This window comes from Bombus huntii, chromosome 17 (assembly GCF_024542735.1).
Source record: "Bombus huntii isolate Logan2020A chromosome 17, iyBomHunt1.1, whole genome shotgun sequence".
In the NCBI taxonomy this organism is placed as follows: domain Eukaryota; kingdom Metazoa; phylum Arthropoda; class Insecta; order Hymenoptera; family Apidae; genus Bombus; species Bombus huntii.
Genome location: NC_066254.1, coordinates 439,938 through 454,901, shown reverse-complemented (window position 1 = coordinate 454,901; position 14,964 = coordinate 439,938). Strand labels below are relative to the sequence as shown.

Genomic DNA, 14,964 nt, shown 5'->3' with positions numbered 1-14,964 from the left:
GATATCGTATTTTTAAATAACTATCAGCGAGGACATGAAAAATTTATCTCTAACCACTAACACCTGCAACGGACAAGATTTGAGCGATACGTTTAGTACCAATATCTCTTATTCCTCGCATTACTACTATATCAATCGTTCTTTTGCCAGAAATTCTCAAGACTACGGATTCTTTAATTAGTGAACACTCGGCTTCGAAATCGAGGTAAAATGGAAACGACTCACCCGGATGTCTTGATCTACCAGTTAGCGCCTCCACTACGTAGAAGTCGATTCGACACTCGGTATTGAAATTATATTCAGAGCACTGCTTTGTAAAGGATTTTCCTCCATAATCAGATTGGTAGCTGCGCACCATGCCGCGGAGTCGAAAAATTGTTAGGTTCCACACTCGATTTTTGCAATAGCGACGGAATTAACTCGCGCACGATGATCGTAAGCTCTTGCACTGTTATAACCGCCACCGATCCCACTTCTAATGTCGGGTTTACATTAGAATTAGGGTTAGGGGCGTGAAACGAATCTTCGTTTGGATTACACGTATCGCTATGCAATAGAGAAGACTTCGACTAATGCAAATACGATTATCATAGAACTGGACAAGTAACCGTGGTAATTAGATACTTGAGAAACTAATGACAATGATCTTAGGTTCAATAACGAATCCGTGGACGACGGGATGATAGATGAACGTGCTCACAAAATCTAAGTCGGACGCGTAATATTCACTAGTCGTAAAGAGTTACTCCTTTCATCAATGAGATCGCGAGCGAGAATGCCTTTCCCCTCCCCATGATGCCACAGAGGAAAACTATAATGAGATGTGTCTAAGGACACGAGATCATCGGATTCGTCGAGAAAAGCTTTCGTTCAGAAAGTAAGGGAAATTGGCGTTGCTGCTAATTGGTCAATCTCCATATCGGTGGTTAGAAAAAGATGCTAGCCACCCTCGAGGGAAAGTTGCTAGTGGGAGACGCCGCTCGTTGAAAAATATGTCTCCTCTATTTTCCCGTAGTTGGGACAAAGACTGTTTGTCTGTTTTGAAGGACTTTAGTTGGCTAAATCTTAAGATTTATAACGGGCCCTCGGGCTAACTGAACATGTACTGCGGAGACGCATCGACATCTGGCAATCATCTTGCTCGAAGAATAGGGTCTGCGTGTGGCGAGCCACGAGACAGAGACCGTTGGAATGTTTACTGTCGAGTGTTAGAACTATTTCCTTTTTAAGAAGAGCTATAGAATTATTCCATGCCTTTGTTAGACAAAGCGTTCATCCCGTGACCGCGGCTACGTTCGGCGACTGACTGTCGCCTCGAGCTCAAGCTCATTATCACAACTCGCGAACAATTACAATCGGATTGAATAACTACAATTGTTTAATTACAGCTATAGCAGATTCTAGATTACAATGTTGCGGGATTATCCAAAATTCCAAAGGCTCCGGTGTTCTTTTCATCTCCGACATATATAATACCATATAGAAGTAAATCATCAAACACGATGAACTTGCGCAATTGCGGATTTGAAGTATCTAATCTGGTGTAGCTCTTGTTGTTAAAGAAAAAGTATACATATATACATATATGGCAATTCAATATCAAACGTATGCTTTAGTATTAGCAACAAGAGAAATACTTAAAAATACTGGTACAAATAGAAAACTGTTGCGTCCTGCAAACATAAGCCATACTCCATCTCTTGGTCAAGATGGCCACCAGATCTCTATACCTCCTCATTCGGACTCGCAATAATTCTAAGAAACGAAAGAAATAAAATTAATTAGAACAGACTTTTGCACGTTTCGGGAAGATTAGCGTCAGAAGATTGTGTCAATTACGTTAGTTGTAATTGTACTGAGGCTGAAAAAAGGAATTTTAGCTACAATGAATGCAGTACTAGTAGCATATAACATCAATATACATACAGTTAATATACATATAGCTATTGTTTTCACAAGAATACATGTTTTGCTAAATTTATATTTCTTTGAGTATCTTTTTCATCTTCCATGGTAAATTGTCATTTGGAATAGCAATATCGACAATTGCACGCTCCATTTTCGCTGAATAATTTTCGCAACTTCCTAAATAAGCTCCTTTTTCTTTACATTTTCAGCATGGACAGAAATGTATAGAGCATATATAAACTAAATATAAAAGTAATTCAATGAATCATTCCAAATACTTGTACATATAATGGAATTTCGACCAATCGCGGGGAGACGTAATCGCGAGGAGAGACGTCAACGGGAGTCGTAAATTCCCGTTACGATTATAACAATCGACACCACGAATTGACCGATCCCCTAATTTCCGTTGAGATAATAGTTTGTATAACACTGTGATTCACAGAATTATAAGTTATATATTTCCAACACTTAAATTACACTGTTGAGCATAGATAAATAGATAATCACTTATCGCACAAAGATAAGATAGATATGTACGTTAGAGCAAGGCTCTCATAATTGGATTTAGTGTATTAATGGACGTAGCACTATAATATATGTCAGAGAAGCGTCAGTAATAGAGTTGTGGGCATTTGCTAGACCTCCCTTGGAGTTGGCCAGGGTCGTGTTATAACGAAGATACGGCCTGATACAACGGGTATGAACACTACCGATTCGACAATCAACAGCGGCGATTAGGCCCTCGCGACACTAGTGATAGTGGTCTTAGGTTCGATAACGAATCCACGGTCAACGGGAGGATGGATATGCTTGCTCTAACTCAAACGTGTACTCATCGTAAGGCGCTATTCCCTTCCTCGATGAGGTCTCAGTCAGGAATGCTTCTTCGTCCCAACAACGCCACCGAGATAAACTCTGGTGGGGTGCTAAGTACCCAAGATCCTCGGATCGACTTCGCTGTCGATTGGTCAATTTGGGACAGAAGCTGCCTGTCCGTTTGCAAAACATCTTAATTGCCGAAAAACCCAGGTTTTATAGCGGGTCCTCGGGCTACCGGGACTTGTGCTGTGTACGTGCCTCAACCTCAGGTATTACTTGTCCTAAGGAACCGTTAACATGTTTTGCTGTCCGATACCTCTATGGGTAGTTCCTTTAATGAGGGTCATAACACCGCTCCGCGACAGGCTGTCGCCCCGAGCCAAAGCTCACCGTCACTAATCTCGGACGGTTACCATCGGCTTGGATAACTGCGATTGTTTCATTACGGCTGTAGTAGACTCTAGATTACAATGTTAGGAGGTTATCCTGAAGTTCCAGAGGGGCCCCGGCGTCCTTTCGTCTCCGACAAGTATACCGCTATAATATTTTACCAAATGTCCTACTAGACAAACTGTAAAATCCAAATAAATAAATAAAAAAAAAATTTGGAAGACGACACCCACTATACTCGGGTCACGCCACCGCTCGCGCCTATGATCACGTATGCCTCTTCTTGTGTGGGAAACGTAACGGTCAAAAATCCGACGTTTCTAGAGCTCGCTGCTTGGCGACAACTATGCTCTTGTCACGACCGGCATACTTCAAATCCGATGGACTGACAATAGAGATAAAGATGTGGCGGCACTCGGCGACAATGTATATCGCTGAAGTGCCTAATGAACCATCAACATCCCAACGGTCCTTCCACCGAAGGTTCTAGAAGAAAGATCACATGGCAACGGGCGCGGACGCCTAGTAAATGCATGGACGGTGGGGATGTTGAGGGATTTTTTTTTTATTTATTTGTTGAAATTACAATCAATTTTTGCGTTGAGAATTTTCAATAATTTTTCTGGCGTGGCGCAGTGACATGGCTGATTATTTATAATAAGTTAGTACTTATTATAGATAAGTATAATTTACAAGTAAGTGTTATCAATAAGTGAATATTACTTAAATTTAGATAGCTAATTGAATCTAGCTTTTAGGTCTAGCAGGTAGTGCCTCCTCAGCCAGCGAATCTGGTCCGTCATATCAAGTAGTCCAGTGATTAGGGGGTTTAGGTATTTGTTGACTCTTTTGCTATATCTGTCGCTATATTTTGCTATTTCCTCTTTGACTGTGGGTATCTTGAGGTCGCGATGGATTGTTTCGTTGGTAACATACCAAGGTGCGTCTATTAGGGATCTTAGCGTTTTCGATTGGAAGCGTTGAAGTATTTCAATGTTGGAGTTACTTGCTGTTCCCCATATTTGGATTCCGTAGGTCCAGACAGGTTTTATTACGGTCTTGCAGAGGGTAATTTTGTTCTGTATGTTTAGTTTGGAACGTCGGCCCGTGAGCCAATAGAGTTATTTTAGTTTGTCCTTTAGTTGCTTCGTTTTATCTGAGATGTGTTTTTTCCACGTTAGTCTCCTGTCCAGGGTCATGCCCAGGTATCGGACTGAGTCCCTGCTAGGAACTGTTGCACTGTTGATGGTGACCTGGGGGCAGGTTTGTTTTCGGAGCGTGAAGGTTACATGTGAGAATTTCTTTTCGTTAATTTTGAAGCCCCACTTATGAAACCACTTTTCCATGGAGTCGAGACTTCGCTGGAGAGTGGATGAGGCTATTACCGGGTCTGCGTGGGTAGCTAATAGCGCCGTGTCGTTTGCAAATGTCGCTATTGTTATCTCGTTTGATATAGGTAAGTCGGCAGTGTAGATGGAGTACAGTAGGGGTCCGAGGACACTACCTTGGGGTATGCCGAATTCTATTGGGAATGTTGCGGAAGTGGCGTCTAGGCATTTAACCATGAATTGTCTATTGGTTAGGTAGGATTTTAGGATGGAGTAGTAGGGGTGAGTTGGGATTTTTTAAAGCATGTATAGTAGCCCTTCATGCTATACTTTGTCGAATGCCTGTTGGATGTCTAGGAAAACCGCTGAGCAATATTTTTTCTTTTCGAGTGTTTGGCTGATCGTATGGGTTATGTGGTGGATTTGCTCTACTGTTGAATGTTGTTTTCGGAAGCCGAATTGGTGATCTGGAAGTGTTTTCAAGTTCTCTAGAAGTGGAAGGAGTCGATTCGTGAGCATCTTCTCGAATAGTTTAGACAGGGTAGGTAAAAGACTGATTGGGCGATAGGAGCAGGTTTCGTATATCGGTTTACCGGGTTTAAGGATGAGGGTAATCAATGAGATTTTCCAAGCCTTAGGATAGTGTTCCAGGCGAAGGATAGCATTAAAAATCGATGTGATGAGTGCAATCCCTTTTGTGGGAAGTTCCTTGATTGCTCTATTGCCTGTTAGGTCGTGTCCTGCTGCTTTCTTGGGGTTTAGGCGACTGATTGTTTCTATAGTCTCTGCAGAGGAGAAGGGTTCAATAGGAGGGGACATTTGGAAGGGGGTGTGCAGGTATTCAGTAACGTCCGCGACGGCTTGGGGGGAATGGGGTTTGAATACTTTTGACAAGTGTTTTGCAAACAGGTCGGCTTTTTCTATAGGGCTTCGCGCCCATCCACCTTGCGGACGGCGGATTGGTGGGATTATTTGTTGGGGGCGTGTGAGTTTCCTGGAGGCCTACCATAGTGAGTAGTTGGAGTCGGCTGTGGGGGATAAGCTGGCGAGGTATTTTTGGAAACAGTCGTTTTTATAATTTTTTAAGGTTTTGGATAGCTTTCTAGTTGCGTTGTTTAGTTTGCATTTGTCATCCGGTGTTCTATGGGTCTGCCATACTCTTCTTAGTCTACGTTTTTCTGCTATTTTTTTTAGTATGTATTGGGGATATTCTTGTTTGCTGATAGACGGAGTGGAGAGGCGGATTGCGTTTATTATACTCGCGTTTAAGTATTCCGTGGCTGCTTCGATTTCTTCCTTTGTTTTTAGTGGAGTTAAGGCTGAAGTTGAGTGTGTAAAGACTTCTCTAAAGAGCTGCCAGTTGGTGTGCTGGTTGTGAATGGAGCCATTAGGTGTATTCTCGATGATTGTTGAACTGACTGTTGCTATCAGGGGGGAATGATCAGAGGAGAGATCAGCCGAGGAGTTGATTTGGACGTATCTTGATGAGATATTTTTAGTTACGAGGAAGTCGAGAACGTCGGGTATTTTGTTGGTTTCAGTGGGCCAGTATGTGGGTTCGTATGTGGTGAGGTAGTTGAGGTTGTTGTTTATTATGCTGTTTAAGAGGTTTCTGCCTCTTGCTGTAACCAGTCTGCTGCCCCATTGGGTGTGCTTGGCGTTATAGTCTCCTCCAGCTATGAATCTATTGCCCAGGGTGTCCAGGAAGTTATCAAAGTCTTCTTTGGCGATGGAGTGTCTGGGAGGGCAGTATACTGCTGAAGTGGTGATTGCGCCATGACAGTCTTCTATTGCTACGTTTGTTGCTTGGAGGTAGTCTTTCTGGAATGATGGAAGTGCTTAATACTTGTTTTGATTATTATTCCGGTGCCACCGTGGGCCTTTCCGCTGGGGTGTTGGGTATGGTAGAATTTGTAACCATTTTTTTTTCAGGCAGTTTTTGTCGGTAAAGTGGGTTTCCGATACGAGCATTACGTCGATTTGCTGGTGTTTTAGGAAGAGTTCTAGTTCAAGTTTGTGTTGCGCTAGACCGTTGGCGTTCCAAAGAGCTATGCGCCTTGGTTTTATTTTGCGTCGGGGCGTATTAATTTATCCATGATGAGTGTTAGTAGCGATAGCAAATTATTTATTTGCTCTGATTGTTTCTCTATTAGCTTTTCAAGCCTAGAGGAGTTGTCTGTGTTAGGTGAGTTGGGGACACTGTTTTGGGGAAGGTTCCTTTGGCTGTTCGGGTTATTTTGGATGCCTTGTACTGCTTGGGCATAGGAGGTTGAGGTGGAGATGAATTTGGTAGGACTGGGTGTTTGGTTGGTTGAGGGGGTTGGGGTAGTCGTGAATTTCGGCGGGCTGGGTGTTTGGTTGGATACCTCTTTTGCTCTGAGCTTAGGGTACCTGTTTGTGTATAGAGTTTTATGGGCCGAGCAGCCTTTGTAGTTGGCAGGATGGTCACCTTGACAGTGGATGCATTTCGCTGGGGTTTCCGGTGATTTAGCGCACTGGTCAGTGTAGTGAGTGCCTGCACATTTAACGCAGCGGAAGGTATAGTTGCAGTATTTCTGCGTGTGACCGCACCTTTGGCACCTTTTGCATTGCACTATTTCTTTTTTCACAAGCGGTGGTTCGAATTTTACTATTGCGTTCATTAGGCCACTGATGTTGTAAATTTCCTTATTATTAGGTCTTTGTTTTATGTCTATAAAAAATAAGGATAACGGGTCTTTCGAAACTCTATGTCTTATATTACTCACGTTGATGACTTCGTGGCCGAGTTTTGAGAGTTCGCATTTGAGTTCATCTATGTCTGCTGAGTGGTGGATGTTGGTGTTGAGGGATGACAAAAGAAAGTAATCGGATCCGATCGAAAGTAAAATCATAAGAGTCAGTTTTAGAAAGTCACGCCTAGAGTTCGGAAATGGATTGTAAAGTGTCTTGTTGTTATAAAAAAAATAAAGTTTTCTTTTTTTTATTTTTCACCTCAAATTTTTTTTTTATTTTGTTATTTTACGTGACACTCTCGTCGATACATTGTATATGATCCGGCGGGCAGATAAGACGATCTGCCTGCGACACTGTAGGACCGCGAGCGACGGTTAGAAAATACAGCCTGTGATAAGCCTCGTGGCGTAACAACACTTGTTCTGTGTTAGTGCTTTTTAACTCCACTCGAATAGACATTTCCCTGTTGAGAATTGTGGATCTTTGAAGCCGAAATAATGTTATAGGAACACTAAATTTATACTTGGGATTAATATTAGAATAGTAATATATTTATTTTATGGGCGATGTCTTATATATTCATCGATACACACTTGCACGCGTCTCAGCGCTTTCTTCTATACCCGACTGTTAACCGACTGACTAGTTTACATTTATCTGTTTTCGAGACTCCGCGCACACACATACCTCCACACATTGATACCCACATACAAGAATCTCTACTATGCATTTAACCCAGTTCAGCACAGAAAATTATACATATCTCAGCATTCTCAAACATTTCTCCCTTCGTCTTAGCCACTTATACGTAATGCAAATGTCATTAAAATGCAAGCAGTTGAAGCAGTCAGTGATAAAAAGTCACTTCCTGTCGATCTTTCGCGATCAAAGATCATTCAAGGCTATTCCTTGTTTGGTTTTGGAGATAAATATATAAATCGAATCATTCATGCATAACATTATCCAGTTTCAGTAGTAGGGTGATGTTATTAAAAGTATATCTAGAGGAGTATTACATCGAATATCGTTGCAGTACTGTGACAGACATATCCGTAACTACTATCGTGACGTCGCATTTTTGTTCGATCTTTGATAAATAATACGCAATGGAAATAGTATCAGGTAACAGACGATTCCTTGTTATTCCTTATTCAATTGTGTGTTTCATTAATGTCATTCATTATTATCAGTATCATATATACCAAAACATCATCGGGTCATTAATTACTGCAATAGTTTAAATGAAGTTTTTGAATTCCCAAACATTTATATTATATTTTACATTTTGCAAAGCAATATAGATATATATGTATACAATAACAGGTACATACATAGCAATAAATACATACATTCGTACATAATTAAATTACAGAGTATATGATATTATAATAAAGATATAAATGTAATATGAGACAGCTAATATGTAAAAATGTTATGTTTTGGTTGATTACATTGGCCGCTGTGCTCATTTACATTATCACATCTTGCTCATCAGTTTGCAATGACAGAAAAATTTCAACCAGGTAATCTGAAATACAGTGGAGTCTCCCGTATCCGAATTAACAGGGAGGCAGAATAGTCCGGACAATGGAACAATCACGTTGATATGAAATTTCGTTTATTGAAACATAGATTACGATTGAATGACAATTCTTTTAAGTGTATATGTATTTCATATCTTCTTGGCTGCTAAGTCACATAATTCTTTCAACATAATTAACTGCAACGAGCTACAATCTTTTTGTACTCTTAGTCATTGAGGCCATTTCTCGAATACATACGTTTCAAAAGGCACTTTTTATCATTTCATTAGCTGTTTCGCAATGAAGCCAGTTCATTATATCAGTACAACAACGTATGTCATGTGGCCATTCGCAACACCATGTATATTTATAAATTCTACTCCATTGACACCACTTTCGAGTTTTTCTTTTATTTTGTTTCGATGGCTAGAGCACTATAAGTTTCATACTAAAGTCTTATAATCAGAATTTATTGAACCGAATAAAGGAAAGAATACGTTAGAATACATTGCACATGAACGCTAATAAAATATGTATGCAGTACATATTTCAAACAAAAGGGGCATTCGTTATAAGGAAATATTATGTTCGGATAATAGATTGTTCCGGTATTAGGGTAATCGAATAATCGGTGCTCGGATAAATCGGGACAGGGGGTTAGGTACTTTTATAGGCTGTTCGGTTGCAGAATCTTGAAGCTAAATTAAGGTGAAAATGGAGAACAACAAAATTGCGCTTTGTTTTTTACACGAATGCGAATAATCATCGATTATAGATTACAGTCATTGTTATTTATTGAAGTTTACTCATTCAAATCTTTAACGACATATCGGAAATATGCGTCCTTTTGACTCCATAAATAATTAGTGAATAACAGCATATATAACAATGTTTATACAGATTTCACATACGCACCGTGACCGTTTCGTCCATGGGTGCACAAAAAAATCGCATACGTATTAAGTATTCTCGAGGCGCTACTAAATGTGGGCGAACACTATCTCGTACGACCACGCACATTTTCCACGCAAAGTACTGATTACTACATATTACAATATTCATATACATGCACATAAAATATGAAATGAAAAAGTCAAAGGAAATTAGAAAATGCTTGGCTCGAATAAAGTTAAACTCGAAGTATTAATTATACTTTTATAGACTAATGTGTAATAATACAAATTAATGTACAGCCACATGAAAAATTGTATTTACTGCTTGCATAGCTCCTCCAACTTTTCGCTTTTTTCAAATTAAAGTCCGCTAAGTAGGAGAAATATTTTTTAAATTACAATGGAAGCGCCATTGAAATAACGCAATTATTTGATTCGTGGAAAACGAAACCATATTGATAAATTATGTTTCTCTTTGTAAAGATTATCTGTAGATTTCTTTGGAAAATAATATGTAAGAAAATCTCAGCTATAACAAATTTTGTACATTATCTTAAAAATTTTTCCACCTACTATTTGTTACTCTATGGCAAATATTGGGACAGAAAGTTTTCTCAACATGATACAAGATTCTCAAACATGGATAGAGTCAATGAAGAAACAAATGAAAATGGGAGCACTAAAGGTTTGAATGAGACGAATTCTCTCGAGAAATTCTACGCCAGTAATGGAATCTTCGTGGCTGGAGCAACCGGTTTCCTTTGAAAAGCTCTCCTGGAAAAACTGATCCGCATGTGTCCACACATCGCTGCCATTTTCATATTAATTCGTCCAAAAACTAACGCAACGATAGAACAACGATTTAAGGAGCTCATTGCTGATCCCGTTCGTAAATATATACTTGTTCCTTTCAATATTTACGGTTGTCAGGAGCCAAATTGATTAACTTTCTTTTCTGGAATTGAGCTGGTATTTCTTCGTCCTCAGATTTACGATGACATCTAAGCAAAGCACCCCTCAGTTTTGAGCAAAGTTTATCCCGTGAAAGGTAACGTGAGTCTGCCAGATTTAGGTCTTTCGCGAGAAGATAGAGATATGTTGTTAGAGAAAGTAAATATAGTGTTTCACGCCGCGGCCACTGTGAGATTCAACGAGCCATTATACGTGGCTGTTAATGTGAATACGAAAGGTACAGCTCGTACCATCGAACTTTGGACGAACTAAATCATCCAATTAGCTTCGTCCACGTCAGCACAGCTTTTAGTAATGCTAATCTACATGAGATTGGGGAAAAAGTTTATACGTAAGAATGAGTTATACGCAAACGTTGTTCCATGATTTACGAATATTATATTCATAATTATAACGTGAATAATATGTTCACTTATTAAAGACTTTGCAGTACGAGCCTGAAACCTTCGGAGGTGATCGATATATGCGACCAATTCGACAAAAATTCGATAAACCTAATGGAAAAAGGGATTTTAAAAACTTATCCAAATACATATGCATTCAGTAAGAATTTAGCAGAGCAGATTGTAGCAAGCAAGTGCAAAGGTCTACCAGTTGCGATAGTGCGGCCGAGCATAATTGGTGCTTCTCTAGAAGAACCATGTCCTAGTTGGATAGAGAATATTTCTGCATTAACAAGTATTTTCATAGATCTTTCCCAATAGTAGTTGTTCAATACTCCTTACGTTTCCTACAAGTGGAGTTAATCGATTTGATTGTGAATAGATAAATGAGAGGCTCTCCACTAGATCATCATTATTGTAGCTCAAATTTGTTGTCGCTCACAATTACGAGAATTCTTACCAATCTATTTAGCGCCACATTTCTGGTAATCAAAAATCACACATAATTTCTAAACAAATTTAATGTTACCAGGTACCTTTCTGCTAATCAGCAGAGGATGTGTAACAACGATGTGGAGTAGGAGAGATGCAAGATTGGATGTGGTGCCTGTCGATTTCGTAGTCGACGTGATAATATGTACTGCATGGCATGTCACGCTACATCGTGATAATGGAGTTAAAGTATACAACTGCACGAGTAACGCATGCCTATTTAAGTAATATTTATAACGAAGTTTTTTCAACTAATGTAATTCGATTGTTATTGTATCTCAAAAGATTCAGATTAGTTAAGTAACGTGGATAATAAAAGAGCAAACAAACATGAAAGATCTCAATATGTCATTAGTTTAGAAAAATAGCGATACAATATAATATTTATTTCAGTTCCGTAATATTTCCCGAGATTCTCCGTATGATAATAAACTTTGCTTTAAGTATAATTCTAGAAATTAAAAATAATGTACGTTTTTCAAATGACAAGGTGGGGTCCGATGATAGATGCTATCATAGATAGTAAAATGTAGCATAGAAATGCCACTGAACGATACAGTATGGTACCCAGGTCGTTCAGCTGTAGCTAATAAATATATTTATACCGTTCGGAGTGTAATTCCGCATGTTTTTCGTGCGTTCGTTAAAGATATCTTTTTAAGACTTCGAGGTAGTAAACCAATGTCAGTATTCTACGAATCCCCGAACAACGTGAACAATCTTTAGGGGATAATCTCTGACGTTATCTATAATAATAATTAATAATGATATTTCAGAACGATGAAACTTCTCAAAGGTGACATTAAGCTATTCACATCGGTAGCAGCTTTCACCATGCACGAATGGACTTTCCAAAGGGATAACTGTTCCGACTTGAGGAGGAAGGTAAAAATGTTAAATGACAGCAATATGGTCAAGATAGATTCGAGGGATATGGATTGGGAGAAGTATGTCGCAGTTAACCTGATGGGAATTAGGAAATTTATTCTGAAACAAGACTTTAAGTCAACGGTTATTAAGGTGCGTATAAAAGTATCTTCGTATTAAAAAATAGATACTAATTTAAGTACATAAATTTTCGGTTATTTCAGGTTGTACTGGATACATCAGATCACCAAAATGTCCGGTATAACGATCTTACTATGGATAATATACCGTGTCGTTTACTGACTACTTGAACCTTATTTTTTCTGTTTAAATCAAAAACAATATAAATAGAATTTTATGAGAAATAACAAATAGAATTTTATGAGAAGGGAATCATAATCCGTTTCATTTTGTCTTTCCACTAAATAAAACTATTTATGACATCGCTCGATAAGGATGCATATATTTACACGCGAACAGCTTCTGATTTATGAATAATTCACACATGATATTTCGATCTGATCTAGATCTTCGATCTTCGTAACCATTATGTGTCTCTCTAGGTGTCGAATCTTAGATTTCTCGAATTATATTTAAATCAAAACGATAGTTGTTGTCACCAGAAATATTCGTTAAACTATTTCGAATAATTCAATTCACGTTCGTTAATTTTTGAAACAATTTTGAAATCATTCCATTCAATCCTTTCTAATAACTATTTCTGATGTCAGCAACTACTGTTTTGATCTAAATATGATTGGAGAAATCTAAGATTCGATACCTAGAGTAACACGTAACGGTTACGAACGCCGAAAATCAACACCAGATCGTAACATTTCTCTTTTTTACTTTTAATTTCGGCTAATGGACATTTAAGGCCACGTTTTTATTGTTATGGATTTTGTTTTTAAATATGATCCCTTCTTGCTATTGACATCTTTTTTCTTTTGCACGTGGAGAAATCCTCATGGGCACTCCGTTGCTGCTGATAAGCGGCAACAGCAGAGTAGTGTCGGACTCTTACCAACTAAAACTCCGATCTCAGCTGATCAACGAGAGAGACGAACGTCGAGGCGTCGAGGCCGTCCTCCCAAGTTGGGAGGCATGGAGGAGCACCCGCGAAATCCCACTGTCCTTCAGGATGACTTAGGTCCTCACGGGACACGGCGTGTTCGGCGAGTACGTGATGAAAGCCGGGCGCGAGACGACGGACATCTGTCATTACAGCAGGGAGGGCAGAGACCCGGCGCAGCACACGCTGGAGTTTCGTCCGGCGTGGGAGCTGCGCCGCTACACTCTGCGTCTCGTCATAGGCGAGAGATTGACCCCCTGGGCGAGCGTAGAAGCGATGCTGAGCAGGCCGCAGGAATATGAGGCTCTCCGCCTCTTCGGCGAGCGAGCTATGTTCGTAAAGGAGCAGGCAGAAAGGCAGAGAAAGGGAAACTCTCATCCTTGCTGGGTAACGCGCTGGAGACGCAGCGGGACGTGACTAGAAGGGGGATGGCGCCAGGGGCAATGGCCTCCACTGGTGCCAATATATTAGGACCGGCTCGATAAAGAGTAGTGGAGAATGCACTGGTAGTAATTCGCAAAGACCGAGACTACGGGGCATTCTTGTCACACGCGTAGACAGTACAACGTGGAGTTTCAGTCGGTAAGAGTCCGACACTGCTCTGCTGCTGACTGCAAGCACTACACCATGCCTAATAAAACAGCACAAGTAATTAGAATCATAACAGAGGAAACAAAAAACAATAAAGCACCAGGAATCGACAAAATCAATGGTGATATCTTGAGACACCTTCCCTCAAAAGCAATATGTTTAATCAAAATAATATTCAATGCAATTTTAAGAATACCATACTTTCCCAATCCATGAAAGCTAGCACAGATCATAATGTTACCTAATCCAGACTAAAATACACAGCAAACTGCATCCTACAAGCCAATATCATTACTTCCTGTGTTTTCCAAAATACTAAAGCACAAATTAAGTAATAAGAAAGATACTGTTACGTCTTGTGACCCTCCACGTAAACCATACTCCATCCATCTAGATGGTCTAGATAATCACCAGATGTCTCAGCATCCTTAGTCGGACCTGCAATAATCCTAAGATCCGTCATAAATTTTAGCATTTTTTACAATCAAGGCTCTTAAATTCCTCAAGTATCATGCAAGTAAAGAGAATTTACGACTCTCGTTGGCGCGTTCTACCGCGGACGCGTCACTCGGCGAAGCGGACGAACAAGTCTATCTTTACTGCACGTGACGGTAAATCCACGTCAATATATTTTTAATCGTATGCGCTCAGCATTTTAATTAGCATAGGTTATTTTTAAATGTACTTTGCCCCCGGACACAGAATCACGAGCATGTGTTTATAGCCGATATCCACCAAGTGTGTTGTAGAACATTTATCTGCCTTGTGTTTCTCTGCATCGGTTGTTATGTGTTTTCTTTTGTGTCTATTTTCCTGTAATATCTATTTGTTTATTTCTCATCCCTGTGAATTCTGTGGAAGGCATCAATCTGAAAGAAAGAGCGGGAACAATACTCTTGATGTCGACAAGTGGTGATTGCGACGAAAATATAACAAGCAAATGTCATACACTTGCGAATGTAACGCCTATCGTAATAGCAGAAGAAGGATTATCATCTACTAAAAATA

General features: G+C 39.7%; 2 protein-coding genes across 5 annotated transcripts in view; one reads left to right on the top strand and one right to left on the bottom strand.

Annotated features, from left to right (window-relative positions):
* LOC126874981 (putative fatty acyl-CoA reductase CG5065) overlaps window positions 1-12,603 on the top strand; it is a 218,649-nt gene extending 206,046 nt beyond the window's left edge. Inside the window, exon 8 of the mRNA XM_050637568.1 lies at window positions 12,518-12,603. Coding sequence (XP_050493525.1) covers window positions 12,518-12,596 — 79 coding nt within the window. The 3' untranslated portion in view covers window positions 12,597-12,603. The remainder of the gene's footprint in view (window positions 1-12,517) is intronic.
* The window catches only part of LOC126874980 (putative fatty acyl-CoA reductase CG5065), a 672,215-nt gene that overhangs the window by 457,034 nt on the left and 200,217 nt on the right, over window positions 1-14,964 (bottom strand). Inside the window, exon 1 of one of the 4 annotated variants that reach the window (XM_050637553.1) lies at window positions 4,122-4,132. The exons of the other annotated variants lie outside the window; for them this stretch is intronic. The gene's annotated coding sequence lies outside the window, so the exon portion shown is untranslated. Of the gene's footprint in view, window positions 1-4,121; window positions 4,133-14,964 lie in introns of those variants that run through there. 4 annotated transcript variants of the gene reach the window in all.